The sequence below is a fragment of the Taudactylus pleione genome, unplaced genomic scaffold (genome assembly GCF_031769625.1).
Source record: "Taudactylus pleione unplaced genomic scaffold, aTauple2 ptg000041l, whole genome shotgun sequence".
Lineage (NCBI taxonomy): Eukaryota > Metazoa > Chordata > Amphibia > Anura > Myobatrachidae > Taudactylus > Taudactylus pleione.
In genome coordinates, this window is record NW_028284443.1 from 13550711 (window position 1) to 13571769 (window position 21059).

General features: G+C 44.2%; 1 protein-coding gene across 8 annotated transcripts in view; it reads left to right on the top strand.

The window, feature by feature from the left end:
• The window catches only part of CADPS2 (calcium dependent secretion activator 2), a 651719-nt gene that overhangs the window by 133647 nt on the left and 497013 nt on the right, over positions 1-21059 (top strand). For all 8 annotated transcript variants that reach the window (XM_088457657.1, XM_088457656.1, XM_088457658.1 and 5 more), the window contains exon 7: positions 11375-11486. In XM_088457657.1, the coding sequence (XP_088313783.1) occupies positions 11375-11486 (112 nt within the window). The remainder of the gene's footprint in view (positions 1-11374; positions 11487-21059) is intronic.

Consider the following 21059-nt stretch of genomic DNA (forward strand, 5'->3'; position numbering starts at 1 on the left):
GGAAGATCAGACTGGTTGGTAAGAGGATTCCCCAGCTAGTCTGGGAGTTCAGGATTTGATTGCTGTAGTCAGGCAGATCATTCAGGAGGCAGATGGTACCAAGGCAGGTACCTCATATTCTCTGTTTATGCATAAAAAGAAACCGTGGTCACTTTTCTGCAATTTTTACATTTCGTGAATACATTGACAGATGAATGGTTAAAGCCTGACAGACTGTTTTAGGATCCAAGGTGGTTTAAGTCGGTTTATCAGTTATTAGATGAGGACACTACAAAGTGGGAGGTGCCTCCCTGACTAGATGCGCCTATCACCAGGCTTTCGAAAGCTATGGTTCTTCCTATTACGCAGGCTAGTACTTAACGAATCAGTCTGAGAGAAAAAATGAAGGATTGCTAAGATCTATTAATTGTTTCACAGGAGCTTCTTTACATTCAGCATTGGTGATTTCTTGGGTAAACTAGGCTCTGGAATCTTGGACTGGACGGTTGGCTTCAAGCATGCAATCTGATGCTGATTCCGCTGAGCTCCTTGCCTTGGTAGACCAGATCCGAGAGGCTTCAATATATATGGGAGATGCAGCTTTGGATGTAGCTTCACTGTTAATGATTTCAGCTCTGGCAGTCTTGGTTTGTTGTTTGCTTTGGCTCCGATCTTGGCAGGCGGATCGAAATTTCAGTCTACCTCTTATCGTCGTGACTCCTTTCGAGGCAGAAGTTTCTCCCACCCTCATGTGGTAGGGGTCTGCTTATTCCAGTTTCGGGTTGTCTGGCCCCTGTCAGGACCGGTTTGTTGGATATGGGACATTTTGGACAGGGGTTACTTTCTGGATCTGGCTGGTCCCAGTCCAAGTTTTTTCTTTGCTACTGCTCTACCTCAAGACCCGGTACATTGAGAGGCCATCAGGACAGCACTGCTTTCACTTATATAGTCGGGAGTTATTGTTCCTGTAAATCAAAGGGGCCAAGGCTTCTAATCTCACCTCTTCCTGGTGACGAACCAAATGGTTCGTTCCAGCCTGTTCTACATTTAAAACAGTTCAGTCTTCACTTAGAGGTAGCACACTTTAAGGTGGAGTTGTTCTGTTGTCAGCTCCATGTTAGAAGGTGAATTTTAGGCATCTTTGGTATCCAGGGATGCCAAACTTCATGTCCCAATTTGGCAGGTTCATCAACAGTTTTACAATGGAAGAATGTCACTTCCAGTTTTGAGCTCTTCCGTTCAGTTTATCCTTAGCTCCCAGAATATTTACAAATAACAGCCCACATGGGTTGCCTTTCTCAGGAATAAGGGTGTTACCATCATACCTACTTGGACATTTGCCTAATGAAAGGAAGTTTGGAGTTGACGCTGGTTCAGGACTTTGTAGTGGTCAGGGAAACGTGGAATCCCCCAGGTGGTTACTCAAAGTCCAATCTCGAACCATCTCAGCAATGGGTCTCAGCTTCTGGGCTGTTGATCCAGGTCCGAGGTACTGCTCCCTATAAACAATCTGGAACTAAGAGCCATCAGACTGGCTCAGGAAATTCTGCGCAAAAAGCTGGTTGACATTAAATCGGACGATGCCACCACGGTGACATATCAATCGCCAGGGAGGCACTCTGTGTCACCAGGCTATGTTGGCAGTGGCTCAGATATTTTCTTGGGAGGAGGCCTGGGTACCTGCGATATCAGCCATCCACATTTCCGGGTTGGAGAACTGGGAGGGGGACTTTCTAAGTCGTCACCTGGGAGAGTGGGAACTCCATCAGAAAGTTTTTCAGGCCATAGCAGACTGTTGGGGGTATGCCCGATATAGACCTTATGGCCTCTCGCCTCAACAAGATGTTGCCAATCTTACAAAGCCTGGTCCAGGGACCCTCGCACAACTTTGGAAGCTCTGTCATTTCCATGGACCTTCAGACTGGAGTATCTTTTTCCACCTCTATCCATGGTGGCCAAAGTGCTTCAGAAGATTCGGTGACACAGTTTTCCAGTCACTTTCACTGCCCTGTATAGGCCATGTCAAGCATGGTACTCCTCTCTGCAGGATCTTCTGGCTTGACAGTCCATGGCGTCTCCCCCCTCAGAGAAGATCTACTTTGACAAGGGCCATGTCTTCACCCCAGTTTTTATGGACTAACTTTTTTGGTTGTGGCTTTTGAGACCAAGATCTTGAGAGCACAGTGGTTTTCAAGAAAGTGGTTTCTACTGTGCTTTAGGCCAGGAAGCCACTTACGTCCAAGATTTATCACCAGGTCTGGCGCCTGTACATTTTCTGGTGTGGTTGTCTCCACCTTTAGGCCAATATCTTTAATCTCTCTCGTCTTTTGTCCTTTTTGACTTTCAATAGGTCTTCACATGTCTTCTTTAAAGGGCATGTATCCGCCCTTTCTGTGCTTTTTCAGAAGCATTTAGCAGATATTCCAGAGATGAAAATTTTTTTGCAGCGGGTGTTGCGCATCCACCCACCTTACATTCCTCCTATCCTTTTTTGGGCTTTAAATTTGGTCATGGATGCTCTTCTTCAAAAACCATCTTTTCAACCTCTGGAATCAATAGAGTTGTTACCTTACCCTTATGATTGCTTTCCTTCTAGTCATTACTTCGGATAGAAGGGTATCTGAACTGGCAGTTCTGTCTTGTACACCTCCCTTAACAATTTTTTATTATGATAGGGTGGTGTTAAGGACTTAGCTGTCATTCTTGCCTAAAGTAGTGTAAAAAATTTCACCTGAACCAGGACATTGTTCTTCCTTTTCCTGGTCGTCCTCCTTCTTCCAATTCTTTGCTTCATTGCTTAGATGTGGTGAGGGCATTATGGATGTACATCCATTGTACCTTGGTCTTCCCGCTGTACTGATTCTCTATTAGTGTTGGTGGATGCTCCTAAGCGTGGCTGGCATTCTATTGCTAGGTGGGTGACAGCAGCTATTCTTCAGGCATATGTCTTCAGATATTCTGGTTCCTACTTCGCTCTGGGCCCACTTAACATGTGCGGTCAGAGCACCTTGGGCTGTTTGCCACGGTGCTTCGGTGGAACAGTTGTGCAGGGTGGCAACCTGGTCTTCTGTGCATTGGTTCACCAAGTTTTAACATTTTCATACTATTGGTTATGCCAAGGCTGGTTTTGGCCACAGTGTGAGTCCCAAACACACCGGCCCACACCTGTTAGGCTTGCTTTGGGAAATCCCAGCATCAGCTTTGCAATTTCGCCCAGATTGGATGATGAGGAAATTGGATTTTTTATGTGTTCACCGTAATATCCTTCTTAGTCATCCATCACACTGCGATCCCTCCCTTTCTAGTCTTTTTCTGTTTTCGTTCAGTTTATGGTTATTACACTGCAGTGACTTTGCTTCTTCTAGTAGCTTTGTTAGAGAACTGAGTGTTCAGGGAAGCAGAGGGGTTCATTGGGGGGTGGAGCCCATCAGATTAACTCTTTGGTGCCTACTCCTATGGCCCAGCCCACCTAACCCAGCATCACCTTAGCAGTGTCCCCCAGACAGATTTCAAGTACATAAAAAATATATATATATTCGCTTTCTTAATTGAAAGAACACTCAAACCAATATTAATGTGTTACTGGAATGTATAGCCCCACTGTAGTGTCACTATGCATTTTTCCCATTGTAATCTGGCAGAATATACTGTATGTAGGCACTTAACTTTTGGCAGTGGCGTATCCAGGGGGAGGGGTGTGATTGGAGTGATCACCCCCTCCCCCAGCACAGTCAGTCCTTGATCATCTCTCCCTGCAATCCTGCATTGCCAGCAGCAGCAGGCATGATCCTGTCCTCTCTCTCTCCCTGGCCATAGTGCCTCACCCAGCTAAGTGGCAAGTGTCTGCAGATTTGGGCTCCCACCTAGGGCTAGCATATATGGCTAATGACTCCACCCTGTGCCTACTTTCAGTGTTTGTTCCCAGCGCCGGGCAAGCCACCGCGGCAGGTACCTGGTGAAGGGACCGCCTGGTCCCTTCCACCAGTGGCGGCAGGAGAAGCTTGGCTCCGGGCGTGAGCTGAGCGGAGCTCGCTGCCTGGAAGCCAAGTAGCGGCGGTGGTGGTTTGGCACTGGCCGCGAGCTTTTGGCTCGCGATCCAGCAGCCAATAGGCAGACGCGACGAGCCAAACGCTGCTCATCGTGCCATAGCCCCACCCACTCGCGGAGTCTTGAATAGATGCTGCTGAGCGGGAACGCTCAGTCCGGCGGAGGGGATGAGTGAAGACCTCCCAAAGACAAGTGAAGAGCGGTGTGGCAACAGTTTCGGCGGCCGCGCAAGAGGCCAGAAGACAGCGCCATCAAGAAGGAAGAGGCGGCGCTGCTGGCCAGGACGGGCCAGCGGCAGAAGACTGAAGCTGAGCACCGGAGAGGACTGCGGGGGTGGAAAGTAAAAGAGCTATCGAAGCTCCCCCCCGCAGCCTCTTCCACCATGCGGGTAGGCGGCCTTGGGCCACAGTTAGTTACCCCTCCCTAGACCACCAGAGTTGTCAGGCACTAGGCCCGTGGCATAAATTCAGGCAATAGGCCTGTAGGGATATAGGCCGGGCACAAGGCCCGGGCTACATAGGGGGCATTAGGCCCAATTGAAGGAATCTCTCCCCCCCCCAAATAGGTGTGTGACCTTGGCATTAGGCCCAGGTCACTAAAGGGCAAATAGGTGGGTCCCCAGTAGTTGACCCACCAATTTGCCCTTTAGTGACCTGGGCCTAATGCCCAGGTCACTCCTATTTGAGGGGCAGCTTTTTCCACTGCATAGGGGGTATGAGAGGCATATGGGGGATTCCTTGGGGCACTGCAGAGGGGAATAATACTGGGGGCACTGCAGAGGGGGGCTACCACTGGGGGCACTGCAGAGGGGGCTACCACTGGGGGCACTGCAGAGGGGGGCTACCACTGGGGGTACTGCAGGGGGGGCTACCGCTGGGGGCACCGCAGAGGGGGACTACTACTGGGAACACTGCAGAGGGGGACTAAAGGGCATTAATGTGCAGCATCATTTGTATGGGGTATTACTGCATGGTATAATGTGTAAAGGTTGGGCATTGCTGTGTGGCATAATGTGTTAAGGGCATTAATGTGCTTCATAATGTGTAAAGACCGGGCATTTATCCTTTGATAAATATGCCTATTACCTAAAGCGTTATTCATAGGCTAACCATACTATCGCTTTAAAACTGGACAAATGAATTAATTACACAGGTTCTGTGACTGGCTGACTTCATGCCTGGATTTCACTTGGTTTTAATGAGCCACAGAACCTGTGTAATCCATTAGTGTCCCAGTTTAAAGTGATGATATGGTAAGCCTACTTAATCAATATGGGTTTTGTGAACAGACAAGTCATATTACCTGAAAGATCGTGGAGGCATTAAAACATGCATTTAAGAGGCTTGTGGGGATATCTGATGCTGTTGGGGGTATCAGATGGGCATTTTAGGGGGATGTGGGGAGGTCTGAGAGGCATATGGGGAGCTCTAAAGCATAAATTATGATGGGACCCAGAAAAGGTCAGACAGGACCCCATTTTTTTAAAGTGGGACCCACAAATTTTGTCACTCACCGCTATGCCTTCCCCTAGAGCTGGGGGAGCACTGGGGTTAAGTACTCCCAGGCCCACCTGTGAGGGCCCCCCGCCAGAGATCTGATCTCTACAGTGATGCATCACTGTCAGGCAGCTTTTATTTTTTTTTACTAATTAAATTTGAAGGCACTGGGACCTATATATGTGTGTGTGTGTATATTTATATATAATATGTACATATATTTATAGGATGTGTATGTGTACAATACATTTGTGTGTACATGTATATATAATATATATATATGATCAGTATGCTATGCCGGCGGCTGAATAGACGGAAGCTCGATCACTGAAGATCCCGACAGAGGAGATATGTACCCTCCCCCGTAACCCTCTCTTAGTGGTGCCTAACCCTAACCTCACCTTTCCTGCACCCTAAACCAGCCCTCCCAGGGGGTGCCTAACCCTAAACTCTCCCCAGTGATACCTAACCCTACCCCCCCTCCCCGTAGCCTAACCCTAATGCACTCCGAGGGGGTGCCTATCCCTAATCTATCCCCTGGGAGTTCCTAAATCTAACCCCCCCATTCTGGGGAAACTTAACATACTTACCCAGGTATGGACATTAGGGGTTCTTGCATCAGTATATGGACAGCTGGCATCCCATCCGCCAGCAATATAACTACATCCGCATATAAACACTAGGGGGCACCAGTCAACATTTTGCCTAGGGCACCAAATTACCTAGGGCCGGTTCTGCATGTATTAAAATGGTCTGCAGCAGATATCTGAGATGACCGCTGCAGAGCCCCGGCATGGCAAGTTACACTTTCTGAAGCTTGATGCATATGGGAACATTGCAGTCCATATGCAACCTGTAGCTTATATTAGGGGTGAGCGGGTTCGGATTTCTGAAATCCGAGCCCCCCCGATCCGAGACCGATCCGAGTCCGGCTCGACTTTTCCCGCCTGACTCTGATCTGAAATCGAGGCAAAACGTCATCATCCCGCCTTCCGAGTCTCGCGGGTTTTGGATCCTATATAAGGTACCTGCGTCGGCGCCATTTTCTCACTCGGCTGTGGACAGTGAAGAGGGAGGGTGGGAGTTAGGGCTGGCTGGGCAGTGTAGTGCAGAGTAGTGTTGTGCTGTGCTGCGCTGTGCTGCTGTTGTCCACTACTTCAAAGTCCATAGGGGCTGGCTGTGTTGTGCTGTGCTGCTGCTGTTAATAGGGGCTGTGTCCACTACTTCAAAGTCCATAGGGGCTGGCTGGACTGTGTTGTGCAGTCAGTTCTCCATAGGGGCTGTGTCCACTCCAAAGTCCTGTGCAGTGTCCCAGTCCTGAAGGGGTGCTGTAGTGTTGTCCAAGGGGTGCTCTGTCCATCAGTGGTGCTCCCCCCAAGTGCTAAAAAAATAATATTTTTTCTGTGTTTGTGAATTGTGTGCGCAGTAGCCGCACGTGCATCAACAAAGTAGTGCCAAGCGTGCGCCTGTGTCATAAGTAAAGGGCCGGCTGGCTTGACCGTTAAAGGGTGCTGTAACCCCCAAAGTACACTCCAGTCCAAACCAAAAAAAAAATTATTTTCTGTGTTTGTGAATTGTGTGCACTGTGGCTGCACGTGCATCAACAAAGGAGCAGCGCCAAGCGTGCGCCTGTGTCCCATAAGTAAAGAGCCGGCTGGCTCATTTCTTAAAGGGTGGTGTAACCCACAAAGTGCACTACTCTCCAGCAAAAATAAAAAAATATTTTCTGTGTTTGTGTGCGCTTTAGCCGCACGTATATATCAATATAATATAAATGGAGGACCAAACTTTCTCTGATAAAAATAAAATAGGGAACGATCAAGAACCACTTCCTCCTAGTGCTATTGCTGCTGCTGGGAGTTGTTCATCATCCCAGAGAGGAAGTAGGAACATCACTACTTTTACTAAACAATTGACCCTCCAACAGTCCCTAGCGATGAGGATGAAGTACGACAGCAGTCATCCTGAAGCAAAACGTATAACTGAGGCCTTGACTGCTATGTTGGTGTTAGACGTGCGTCCGGTATCCGCCATTAGTGCAGTGGGATTTAGACAATTGATGGAGGTAGTGTGTCCCCGGTTCCAAATCCCGTCTAGATTCCACCTGCATCCTCAAAGCAGCAGCGCAAGCGTGCGTCTGTCTGTTAAAGGGTGGTGACACCCTCAAAGTGTGCTACACAAACAATAAAAATATTCTTTTTTTTTTCTGTCTTTGTGAATTGTGTGGGCTGTAGCCGCACTTGCATCCTCAAAGCAGCAGCGACAAGCGTGCGTCTGTCTGTTAAAGGATTACATCGGTGACAGCATCCAAGTAGGCATGTCAGACAGTCCGTACCTGTACTGGCAGGAAAAAGAAGCAATTTGGAGGTCCCTGTACAAACTGGCTCTATTTTACCTGAGTTGCCCCCCCTCCAGTGTGTACTCCGAAAGAGTGTTTAGTGCAGCCGGGAACCTTGTCAGCGAAAGGTGTAGGAGGTTGCTTCCACAAAATGTGGAGAAGATGATGTTCATAAAATGAATTATCAACTCTTCCAGGGAGACCAGCCTCCAGAACGTACAGAGGGACCTGTGGTTGTGGATTCCAGCGGGGACGAATTAATACTCTGTGAGGATGAGGATGTACACAACACTGAAGAGGGTGAGGAATCGGTGGATGAGGAGGATGAGGACGACATCTTGCCTCCGTAGAGCCAGTTTGTGCAGGGACAGATTAATTGCCAGCTTGTTTTGTGGGGGCCCAAACGAACCAATAATTTCAGCCACAGTCGTGTGGCAGACCCTGGCGCTGAAATGTTTGGTTTGTTAAAGTGTGCATGTCCTGTTTATACAACATAAGGGTGGGTGGGAGGGCCCAAGGACAATTCCATCTTGCACCTCCTTTTTTTTCTTTGTGTATAGTTTGGGGCCTAGTTTTTCAAACTGCCATCCTGTCTGCCACTGCAGTGCCACTCCTAGATGGACCACGTGTTTGTGCCGCCCACTCGTATCTCTTAGCATAGTCATCCAGCTACCTCGATGCAACCTTTTGGACATAAATACACTATTGTGAGGTGTGAGGTGTTCAGAATAGACTGGAAATGAGTGGAAATTAAGGTTATTGAGGTTAATAATAGCATAGGAGCAGAAAAACCCACAAATTCTGTGATTTTAGCTGTTTTTATGCTTTTTTTCAAAAAAATACAGATCCAAAACCCAGAACCCAAAACACGGAAGGGTGGTTTTGGCAAAACCAATCCAGATCCAAAACACGAAGAAAGATCCAGATCCAAAACCAAAACACAAAACACGAAAAGTGGCCGGTGCACACCCCTAGCTTATATGCATCCTATTGGCAATGCTATATATAGATGGCATTGCCTATAGAAGCCTATGGGCTGCTTTCTGCAAAGATCCCTGGAGCATGTACACTACCGTTCAAAAGTTTGGGGTCACCCAGACAATTTCATGTTTTACATGAAAACTGACATCTATCAAATGAGTTGCAAAATGAATAGAACATATAGTCAAGACATTGGCAAGGTTAGAAATAATGATTTTTATTTGAAATAATAATTTTGTCCTTCAAACTATGCTTTCGTCAAAGAATGCTCCTTTTGCAGCAATTACAGCATTGCAGACCTTAGGCATTCTAGCTGTTAATTTGTTGAGGTAATCTGAAGATATTTCACCCCACGCTTCCTGAAGCACCTCCCACAAGTTGCATTGGCTTGATGGGCACTTCTTGCGTACCATACGGTCAAGCTGCTCCCACAACAGCTCAATTGGGTTGAGATCTGGTGACTGTGCTGGCCACTCCATTGCAGACAGAATACCAGCGGCCTGCTTCTTCCCTAAATAGTTCTTGCATAATTTGGAGGTGTGCTTTGGGTCATTGTCCTGGGAGGAAATTGGCTCCAATCAAGCGCTGTCCACAGGGTATGACATGGTGTTGCAAAATGGAGTGATAGCCTTCCTTATTCAAAATCGTTTTTACCATGTACAAATCTCCCACTTTACCAGCACAAAAGCAGCCCCAGACTATCACAAACCTCCACCATGCTTGACAGATGGTGTCAGGCACTCTTCCAGCATCTTTTCACTTGTTCTGCATCTTACAAATGTTCTTATGTGTGATCCAAACACCTCAAACTTCGATTTGTCTGTCCATAACACTTTTTTCCAAAATTCCTCTGTCCAATGTCTGTGTTCTTTTGCACATATTAATCTTTTCCTTTTTATTAGTCAGTCTCAGATATGGCTTTTTCTTTGCCACTCTGCCTAGAAGGCCAGCATCCTGGAGTCGCCTCTTCACTACTGACATTGGCACTGGCATTTTGTGGGTACCATTTAATGAAGCTTCCAGTTGAGGACTTGTGAGGCGTCTATTTATCAAATTAGAGACACTAATGTACTTGTCTTCTTGCACAGTTGTGCATCGGGGCCTCCCACTTCGCTTTCTACTCTGGTTAGAGCCTGTTTGTGTTTTTCTCTAAAGGGAGTAGTACACACCATTGTAGGAAATGTTCAGTTTCTTGGCAATCTCTCGCATGGAATAGCCTTCATTTCTAAGAACAAGAATAGACTGTCGAGTTTCACATGAAAGTTCTCTTTTTCTGACCATTTGGAGAGTATAATCGAACCCACAAATGTGATGCTCCAGATACTCAACTAGCTCAAAGGAAGGCCAGTTTTATAGCTTCTCTAACGAGCAAACACATTTTTAGCTGTGCTAACATAATTGCACAAGGGTTTTCTAATCATTCACTAGTCTTCTAATGCACTTCGCAACCACAATGTACCATTCGAACACTGGAGTGATGGTTGCTGGAAATGGGCCTCTATACACCAATGTAGATATTCCTTTAAAAACCAGACGTTTGCAGCTAGTATAATCATTTACCATATTAACAATGTATAGAGTGTATTTCTGATAAATGTTATTTTCATTGAAAAAACAGTGCTTTTCTTTTCAAAAATAAGGAAATTTCTAAGTGACCCCAAACTTTTGAACGGTAGTGGATGTGCTGGCTGATGGTCATAAACCTAGAAGTCATACCTTGACAGCTATTATTGGAAGAGCTGTTCTGGGCATAAGTAAGCATGTATACAGCATTACTAAATGCCAGTATGCATGGCATAAGGGGGTGGGATGTAAAAGATACATCCTGTCTACAGTTGCTACATAACCATATATGGGAATCCCGAAGCCGGCATTCCCATAGAGTTAGGATACTGACACCTTTTTGGTAGGTATCCTAGCCCTTCCCCCCCCCTCCCCCTCCCCGCACCCTAAACCTAACCCTCACCCTTAGTGCCTAATTCTAACCCTCCCCCTAGTTCCTAACTCTCCCCCTAACCCCACTACTTCCCTTCAGGATTCCGGAGGTCAGAATGCTGGTGCTGACATTCTGACCACCAGGATCCCCGCAGTCGGGATATTAATCGCATCCCCCATATACTGTATATCAGCTTCTTATCTGCGAGTGTTACAAAAGGGGATAAGAAATATAGAAATTGTTTGGTGGTCACAGATTATTCCAAACAAAAACTCAGTAAAGGGGAGGAGTTTGGGCCAAAAAGAGGAGGTGACAGGAAAGAGGAGGAGCTAGGATAAATAATAAAATCCCCCCCCTTCATTCCCCCTAAAAGAAAAGTCTAGATCCGTCCCTGACTTCTGGTATTATTCGGTACTACTATCATTCTATACATTGTAATAATGCCCTTTTACCTCTTTCCCTGTCTGTCACTATCCAGTCTTGTTTTATTCCTGTATTTAGTCCAGACTGTAAAGCACTGTGTATTACAGTATTCTGTCGCTTTACAAATGTTTCATATATAATCTAGTGTAAAAAATTGTTTTTCTTCTTCTGCAGATGGGGAACGCAAGGAGATTTTACAACTACTCATCCTCGACCAATTGTTAAAGTGAAGCTCTTTACAGAAAGTACTGGCGTTTTGGCACTTGAAGATAAAGAACTCGGAAAAGTAGGTTTTGTGGTAAAACAAATCACAATTCTAAGGTTTCAAGTTTTTAATGAGCATTAATATCAACAAATAGTGTGTGCAAATAGTTGTAATGGGGTTCATGCTGACTTGGACAGAAATTGCATCCAAATCGCAAATGCATAATGCTCCCCGCAAAAAGGCGATTGTAGCATCTGTCTGCTTTATTTCTTGAGTGAATAGTAGTATATGCACCTGGTTTAGTCCCGGAGATTTGGTTTCACAGTTGTAGTAATATATGCTAAAATTAGGATACACAATTCATACACAATATATTACATGTCTGGACAGTGTTAGTAATAATGAATAAAGTTGCATTTGCCATGTAAAAAAAAAGAAAAAAAAAGATGCAAAGAAAAAAAAATCAAAGTACTGTTTAAGTTCAAATCAATAAACACCTCCATCACCGTCCAATTTAAATGATAAAATGTTAATCTGCTTTATTGCTGCTGACTGATTGCAAATATCACGCCATTAATTCAAATCGCACATTACATTAGTAATAGTATTAGTGGGGGGTATTCAGATGCATTCAGTCAATTAGATTGTCATCATCATAGGTTTTGCACCAGGGGTTGAACAATCGCAGGTATTTCATCTGCTAACAGGCGCATAGGTGTCTGTCTTGTGGCTAGCATGGGATGTATTGTGCGTGAAGTAGTGATGAAGTACCCTTAGTGTTCGTTGACCATGCTAACATGCCCCATCCAGCCCATACTTCTCTCTCTAAGCACAAGGTCGCAAAATGAGTCTCATTTGACAATGGAAATGATGTGTAAGAACTTTTTGGTGTGCATTCACAATTGAAAAATTAGCGCATGTTGCATCAAATTATTTTAAGTTAGTATACATGTACAGTATTTTGTAAAATATTTACATGCTGTCATTTTTCTACTTGACATCTCTGTAGCCTGTAGGGACAGAACCTTTTTATATAGTGCATGTCCACCTTATGATGATTAAATTAGATTTGTTCCACAATTTTTATATGCAGAATAAATAGAGAAATCATCTTCAATTTTATTTTCCTTTAATTATACATTAAAATGTGCCTAAGCTTACTGCAGGAAACCTCAATTCTTTTTTATTAATGCTGCAAGCCATGAAAATGGCAAGATCGTTAACCGCTGTAGGCTATTCCCGATACATAACAGTGGGTTGGGTACGCAATCCCGGTGCTGATAATGCTGGCGGTCAGAATCCTGGCAACGTAATCCCAACAGTAGAAATCCCAACGCATACACATAAGTGTGCTATCCCACCTTTCCCGCAGCCTTACCCTAACCCTCCCCCTGCCGCCGAACCATAATACTTACTGTTGGAATCGCAGCCTTCAGGATTCTGGAACCGGGATTCTGGCATCTGTAGTCTGTCCATCGGCATTGTCTGCATCGGGATGGTGACTGCATCCCATAGCAGCATATATAGCAGAACTGGTGTGTTTGATACCATACTAGCTAAGTAATGGTCCTGTTCTATTCACATCCCAAGTTCATTTTTGTATTATCTAATCCATAACAGAGCTTTATAATTGCACACACTGTTCTTCTCTTTTGTCTCATGTTTTTTTTCAGCCCCAACTTTGAATTCATTTTCACTAACCACAAAAAAAACTGCCCAAAACAAGGAACAAAATAATTGTACATTTTCAAAAAGGAGGAGTTAGAATCTTACTATGATTAAGAAAAGTATATTACAACTGATAATTGATATCCTTCTGTGTTTATTGTTATTAAGTATAGTCCATAAGGGGTAATGGTTGCAAAAGAAATGTTAGTTCACTACAGGCAGTGTTCAGGTGTATGTATCTGTGGGTGGAGAATAGTCAGGTCCACATAAGGTTTATGATGGCAGTTATTACAAAGTTTTTAAAAAACGCAAGTCTATTAGGGTTGGGGGGGAAAGAGGGGAGTGTTGGAGTACTTACCTGAGCTTGTCAGGATTTCAGCCTGTCAGTCTTTTCTTGTCGGGATTTGAACCGGCGACTAAACAGCCGTCGGTAATACAATCCCATTCCATCTAAATCAGGTGGTGTTGGTGTATGTGAACTGTTTCTCTTATGTTTGACTTACAACTGCTCTTGTTGCACATGGGCAAGACATCCTAATTTAAACTATAGCAATATGTATCAAATCCAATAAAATGTCCAAATTAATTGTAGTGCTTATTCTACATTCAATGAGTGGCTGCTAATGCTAACCTTGTGAAAAGCTCTGCTTTGGACAGGATAAGTATTTGAAATTAGGAAAAATAATATTTAGAAATAAGGGCAATATAGTATGTATAGACAAACCCGCATATTCTAAAATATTCAGGTGAATCTACATTGTAACAAAGTGCAAATAATAATGAGCTTATCTTATGCAACTAGGAAATCCTCTCCGGAAGCATCCTTCCTCTAATAGAACGGGACTGCTCTTCCCAGAATAGCCAGTAATGCATCTACATGATACAGGGTGTTCAGAAAGTTACGCAACCGTATGGGGAAACTATTTATTTCACAGTAACTGCTGGAAGTGGCCGCCGTTCTGTGCTTCACACAAATGGACACAACTGATCATGTTCTTGAACACCCTTTGCAGTGTTTCCTGTGAAATTGCATCGACACAGTTATGAATGTTCACTTTCAATTTTGGAAGACCGTGCGGGTGAGTTTTGCGTAGGCAGCATGCTTCAGGTACCCCCACAAGAAAAAATTGTGAGGTGTTAAATAGCAGATCGCTCTGACCACAACCGCTGTGCGATCCGTCGTCCTGGAAATCACTCTTCCAAGTAAGCCATGGTGTTTCTAGCTGAATGGGCAGTGGCATTGTCATGTTGAAACCACGTGCTCTGCAATCTCTCTACCGACAACATGTTAAGTCCTTGCATCATCGTTATGTATCGGCCACTGTTAACTGTGTCTTGGAAGAATGTTAGGAAGATGCGATTATGTGACCAGGGACACCAGGCACCAACTTTTTGTGAGCGCAAAGGCGGCTCATGCAGCTCATGTGGGTTTTACGTGGCCCGCACTCGAGAATTTTGTGCATTGACTTATCCATCAAGATGGAACCACGCCTTGTCAGACCAATAACAATCATCCTGTTTTTCCCCATCCGGCGTTACATATTCCATGAACCAGTGGCAGTAAGCTTGATGAGTTTCCAGGTCTCCAGGCAGCAGCTGCTGGACGTCGAGGATTTTGTAAGTGTACATTTTCCATGATTTGCACAATGCCATGTGTGCACTGCTGATGGAGAGCCCCAACTGACTTGAAAGGAGTTGCACGGACTTCCACGGACTCGCAACATATGCAGCTCGCACTTTAGTCAACTTTTTCTCTGTTAACTCCTTTGGTCTTCCAATTCTTGCTGTGTCCGTGGCATTCCCTGTTTCCTAAAACTTGTTGTACAGTAGGATTTCTTTGGAGCAACTGCGTCCGGACAAAACTGCTGGAGTAGATGTAGTGCGTGACAATGAATACACGCTACTGCAATGTGTACCCCATGGGTCCTCAGTTGCAGTTTTCATTGTTCTTCACCACCTGGAAAAGAAGGTAACATTTACATGCATTTCCCTATATGGTTGCGTAATGTTTTGAACACCCTGTACAAAAATAAATGCACTTCTCTTAACATAATGCGAAATTCCACAAGGGTCCAATCCACCTTTATGCATCTGGTCCAAAATTTTAATCTCAGTGTATGTATTGAAATCACAATTTTCCCAAGGGTCTTCAGAAGTATGGCTGACCACATAGAAATTCAAATGCCCAACGCGCTTTCTGACAACATCAAGGCATGTAGGTGTGTCGCTTGCCTATGTAACACAATGTGTCCTCCCAATGTCCCAGTTACTGAGACATACTCATTACACTAATTTCTGTATTGTAATTCTACCTGATCTCCCCCCCCCCCCCCCCCCCCCTGCTACTGAATACTCTTGGGAAAATTGTATGAGGCACATCCATTTGTATTTTGTATGACATTAGAGTTTGACTATACAAATTGCACATTGCACTTTAGAGTGGTATTGTTTTTCTGTTCTACTTTCTAAAATATAAGCAGTCTAATATCAGTCTAGCAGCTGCGCACTAGAGATGGGGGAGGCCAGTGTGCACCCTCCACAGCTTTTAGGGATTGCTAGACTTGCATGCAGCGCTGCCTCACCTCTGCTCACAGCCACTCAATTCAACAGTGCAGTGAGAGCGGAATGGAGACGCACCATCTGGCTTTCACTGCTAGCTATACACAAGCTTCCCACATCCAGAACAGACAGCACCTCCTGTACACACCAGAGGAGAAGGTCCGGAAACCACCCACCCCTTGCTGGGGGAGAAGGTCCCACAGATTTGTACATATAACAACACATGGGGGGGAAATGTAATAACGTTCAAGTTTGCAAATTTTGCATATTTTTGCACAGTTTCAAGTCTTTGTATATAATAGAATATGAAAACTTGACAGAAACACAGCACTATCAATTTCGCCATGTCTAACCTTGATGTCCTGATTTTTTACTATGGTAAACCTACAACTGGCCAGGTGTAATAGGTGGTGATTTGTAAATTGTACTGGTTAATTTGTGCAGTTGGGAGCTGATGGAAGCAAATTTCCGGAATGGTGCCATATTCAAGTTGAGGCGAAAAGTCAGAGGTCAGACTTTTTCGGCATCATTGCTGGTTTAGGGGGGATAAAGTATCGGGCGTCTGCCCGCCTATCCCCATATTCAATTAGGATCCAGCGAAAACGGGACCCGGCGGAAAGGTAAGTAGCGAAAAGGCCTGTCAGTTTTTGGGGAAATCATGCTGTCACCCCCCAAAAAATTATTTAGGCATTGTAGAAACGGCACAGGTGGAGGCCAGTCTGTGTCCACGATGTGCATGCCTGGCAGGATTTCTGGCAGTATATGCTGCTGCATCTCCTCCTCGTATGAGGTGTTAGTCTATGTGCAGTGGTGGTCAAGCGTAGGTCCCTCTTGCTGGTAGCTGCTTCTCTTTGAGCTGCCTTTTAATATAGTAGAAACGCTTGTGGCAAAATTCTCTTCACATAGCCTACAACATTCTCTGTATCACAGACCACCAGCGAGAGTTGCATCCTTCAGGGCAGTAATGTGCTGTGTGGCTAAGTGTTCAGTATCCTATTGTATGGTGGCACAATAGCAAACATTAGTGCACAATTCTCCTGAAAACTAAACCACACATTATGCTCAGTTTTTTATTTTCCAGGGACACACTTTGCTCTCCATTCTTCTGCCTCAACCGCCTTCTCATCATCTCCATCCTTCTCCACTACCTTAGGGAATACCTTTACCACCTCCTCTTCCTCACCTGAGTCCTCCTCCTATGCGCCATCCTCCATCACACAAAAGACAAACACCACTTTAAAAATAAAGACTTAAACAAACACTACACAAAATTCTAAAACAAATCTGTTAAGAGAAAAATATAATAAACTAGACACACAAAGTCACAAAGACAAAGTAATCGGAAATCGTTTTAAGTATTCACTAAACTCCAAACGCAATACTCCACCACATGACTATCAGTGGCGTAACAAGGGTGGGGCTACCCGGGCATGTTCCTTGGGTGCCTGCACAGAGAAGGTGCCAGTAAAGACTCTTTCATTCAGGGATACATTAGACCTGGCCCCTATGTAATACTGTTATACAGGGGCAGATCGACACCAATGCATACTGCACTGATAACCGTTCACAATCACAGTAGAATTAGCTCTGCAGTCAGCAGCTGCATTCGGCCAGCTCCCAGCAGTGACTCGCATATGAAGTCATGATGACGCGAAGTTGCCAGTCAGAGGAGCCGGCAGAAGATAGAAAGAATTAAGAAGGCCTCTCTGCCCACATGATCGAGGTGCGGCAATTGCTGAAGAAGGTGGACACAAATGGAATCTACGTAATCGGCACACAAGCCACTACTGCATCATATCCATGCCACACAGAAGCATTCTGCCTGCCCATCCAGGGTGTGGTAATTGCGCCAGGAAGTCAACGGACACCAGCATACTGAGGCCAGAGACTGACCACCTTCTAAACTGTATGTCGCCATCCCCTGGTTGTACTAAGAAACAGGACTCTAAATACCCCATCATATCTACCATCTTCCCTTCCCCTGCACTAATCATTGGTCTTGTGCTCTCACCCTCACCTCTACCCTGTGTACTGTGCACTGGTCTACTGTTGTATTTATGGTCACACGGTCCTACACCTTCCGGCCAAAATTACATCCCCATAATTGGGCACATTGCCATCATCCACTATTGTAATAATCCCATTCATTTTAATAATTTGATAGTTTATCCACATTGTACTTATTGGATTTGTATATCAGCAGTCAAAAAATCTACCAGAATTTTAGTAGTTTTCAAGGGAGCAATTTTTAATTTGACCATAGTTGTGCTTCTGACGACTGTTCTCTCCTACAAATAGTTTCTTACAAAACCTATCAGAGAATATTATACAAAAGCTACAGTATACTTATATAAAACTGAGGTCAAACTCCTGTGATTTTAGAATTTGCAGGTTACAGCAGACACGTCGCTGTTGAGTTATGTAGTCTCATTTTAAAACTATGGAAACTTGCCAGAAAAAATTGATTCAGATTCCAGCTAGATTGATCTCACTGGAGACTTGCAGCCGATTACATTTCCCACCCAAAGTCTATACACATGGACATATACTGTAAGTTACTATTATTATTATTTATATGGCAACGCAAGGGTACTGCAGCACCTTACAAAGTACATAAGTAAATGAGCACACAAAAAAGTTATTGCAGTATAAAACAATGCAGGACAAGGTTTATCATTGCTGCATTAGTGATCATAACACTAAAATAAGCAGCAGGGTGTCGGAAACAAAGTGTAAAGTGCCATTGTTGGGAGTTAGTAGTAAATGATTGTATAAGTAAGGGTAGGAGAAGAATATGAGGAAAGGGCTACATACTGTATAGCACAGATATAACATTAGGTCAGCAGTATGTTAGGATAAAGGGATATTTATCCCTTATTTCAGCCGATTTGGTACCCCCAGGACACTACTATGAATACCCCAATATCGCTAAACAGAAATTGTGGTTCCAAAGCACAAAAAGTTCTTATTGCAACAAAAAGTAAGTTACACACTTTGATCTATCACAATTAGCGCAAAGACAATTAAATACAAAAGGTACAGCCAATATATGCGCATGCGCCCCGAATCCAGGTCCCAGTCATCAATCCTGACGTCTGTGGTCATCAAATGGGTATGACTGAGATCTAGCCCCAAAAGCACAAGCCTATATACCCTCCAGAGTGTTACACCAACAATAGAGACAAGCATACGTGATTTCATTGGTTCTTGATTCTTGTCATTCTGGTACGATGCAGGCCATAGGACAGTTCATATGGTGAAAACAAGGATATAGTCCATCCCTGAAAACAAGTTAAAACTGATTAAGACACTACATACAGAGTACACATTCTAACCAATAATTCCCCATAATCCATAACCACCAAACGCAAGATGCGACTCATTCGCCGATAGATTTGGATATCTGGAATTAAACGGGGTGTCAGTATGATTCCAAACGCGACATGCCTACTAAGTTCTATACCTTAAATATCATATATATACTTTTTACACCATAATGATTAGCTAACAAAACCTCTAATATTACGCTCAATGCTAGGGAACCTTTTATATATGTGCCTGCATAAGGGAATGTGAGATATTTACAGGAATTAATCAGTATGCGTTGAGCGTCTGTATATTGAAATAGCAACTATGTATGTGAGTATGCATGTAAACATCTGTGTATGCATATATATATGTGTGTGCAAATGTGCATTATTGTATGTGTCATGGAGATATATATATTAGGGATGTGCAGGCTCGGATAGGTTCGAGTTTGCACGTTGAGTTCGGATTTTTCCCTCCAAAAAAACGGAACTCAGAAAGAGGCTAAACGTCATCTTACATGGACGAACATCATCATTCCTGGACTTTTGTCCAGGAATAATGATGATCGTCCATGTTAGATGACGCTTAGCCTCTTTCTGAGTTCTGTTTTTTTTTGGATGGAAAAATCCGAACTCACCGTGCAAACTCGAACCTATCCGAGCCTGCACATCCCTAATAAATATATATATATATATATATATATATATATATATATATATATAGCTTTATCCATTAACTGGCATTCTTGATATTATATCTGTCTGAATCTAATTCCAAGGGGTCATATACAATGAAGTTGTTCTGCTCACAGGTGACATAGCAAGCTTTTGCAGGAGTCAAGAAGTCTGATAACTCAACAAATGCTTCCCTATGCTTATTTAGAATGTAAATGTCAGTCCCTCTTAACCACAATAGCATTGAACACAAGGCATACAATTGCTAACGATAGTCAAACTTCTGACAATTGTCTCTAACTTTGCATTTTAAATATTCCTAAACACCTCATAGTATCTTTGTGTATTTTAATTACTAGTAACAAACATATACCCAGAACTTGTTTCTCATCACTGACTAAACCTTGCACAGATATAAATATACATATACGCATTTGTGCAAATCAGATTTTGCCGATGCAGAGTAGCATCCGATCTACTCTTTATCAGCCCACAGATGACTAGATCATCAGATAATTACAAACGATCATATCCAATTATTTGACTTCGACACTACACTACTGCCTGTAAAGATCGTGTGCATGCATGGAGCCATGGACATGTACCCACATGTGAAGATCCTACTGATTTGGCACGGAATGGAATTACAACTGGTAGCTGCAGTGGTCTGCCCGGTCGCTGTATCCCCTGATCTTTGGTCAGGACTTCTCGCTGATATGGGAGATTATTTTTTTTCCGGAAGGATACAAAGCCCGCAGACGCTGGAACAACCAGCGAAGCAAACTACAGTCCACTACAAGCCTTGTCTGGTCATATTGAGCTACCGTGGGAACAGGCTTCCATTTCGGAAACCTTAAATGCAGAGGCAATGAGGGGAACTGGGAACCAGATTGTCTGAGGGTGTCTGTGTCAGACTTTGGACGTGACCAATGAAATGACCAAAATTTGTTGAATGCTTTTAACAACATGTTAGATGGGCAAGTAAAGTTTCCTTCACCCCCAGAGGGTACCTGTGAGGTAGCAAAAGGTGTATCTGTTATTAGTGCCTCAAGCTCATGTAGGGCTAGTACTGCAGGCGGCACATGCACAATTATGGGGCGGCCATCCGGGGGCAGATAAAATGTTACAAAAGGTTCAACAACTGCTATTTTGGCTGGGGATGTTGGCAGCGTTGCAAAAGTACTGCAGCGAGTGCCCTGTCTGCCAAAGAATGAGCGCCCGTCCACATTTCTGAGCGCCTTTGGTGTCCCTGCCCATCATTTCTGTTCCCTTTGAACGGATTGCAATGGTCATAGTGGGGCCTGTTGACAAATCTGCTCAGGGACACCAGTATATTTTGGTGATACTAGACTATGCCACAAGGTATCCAGAGGCTGTTCCTTTGAGGACCATAAAGTCTAGTACCATAGCCCGAGAACTACTAATGATTTGTTACTGGTTGGAT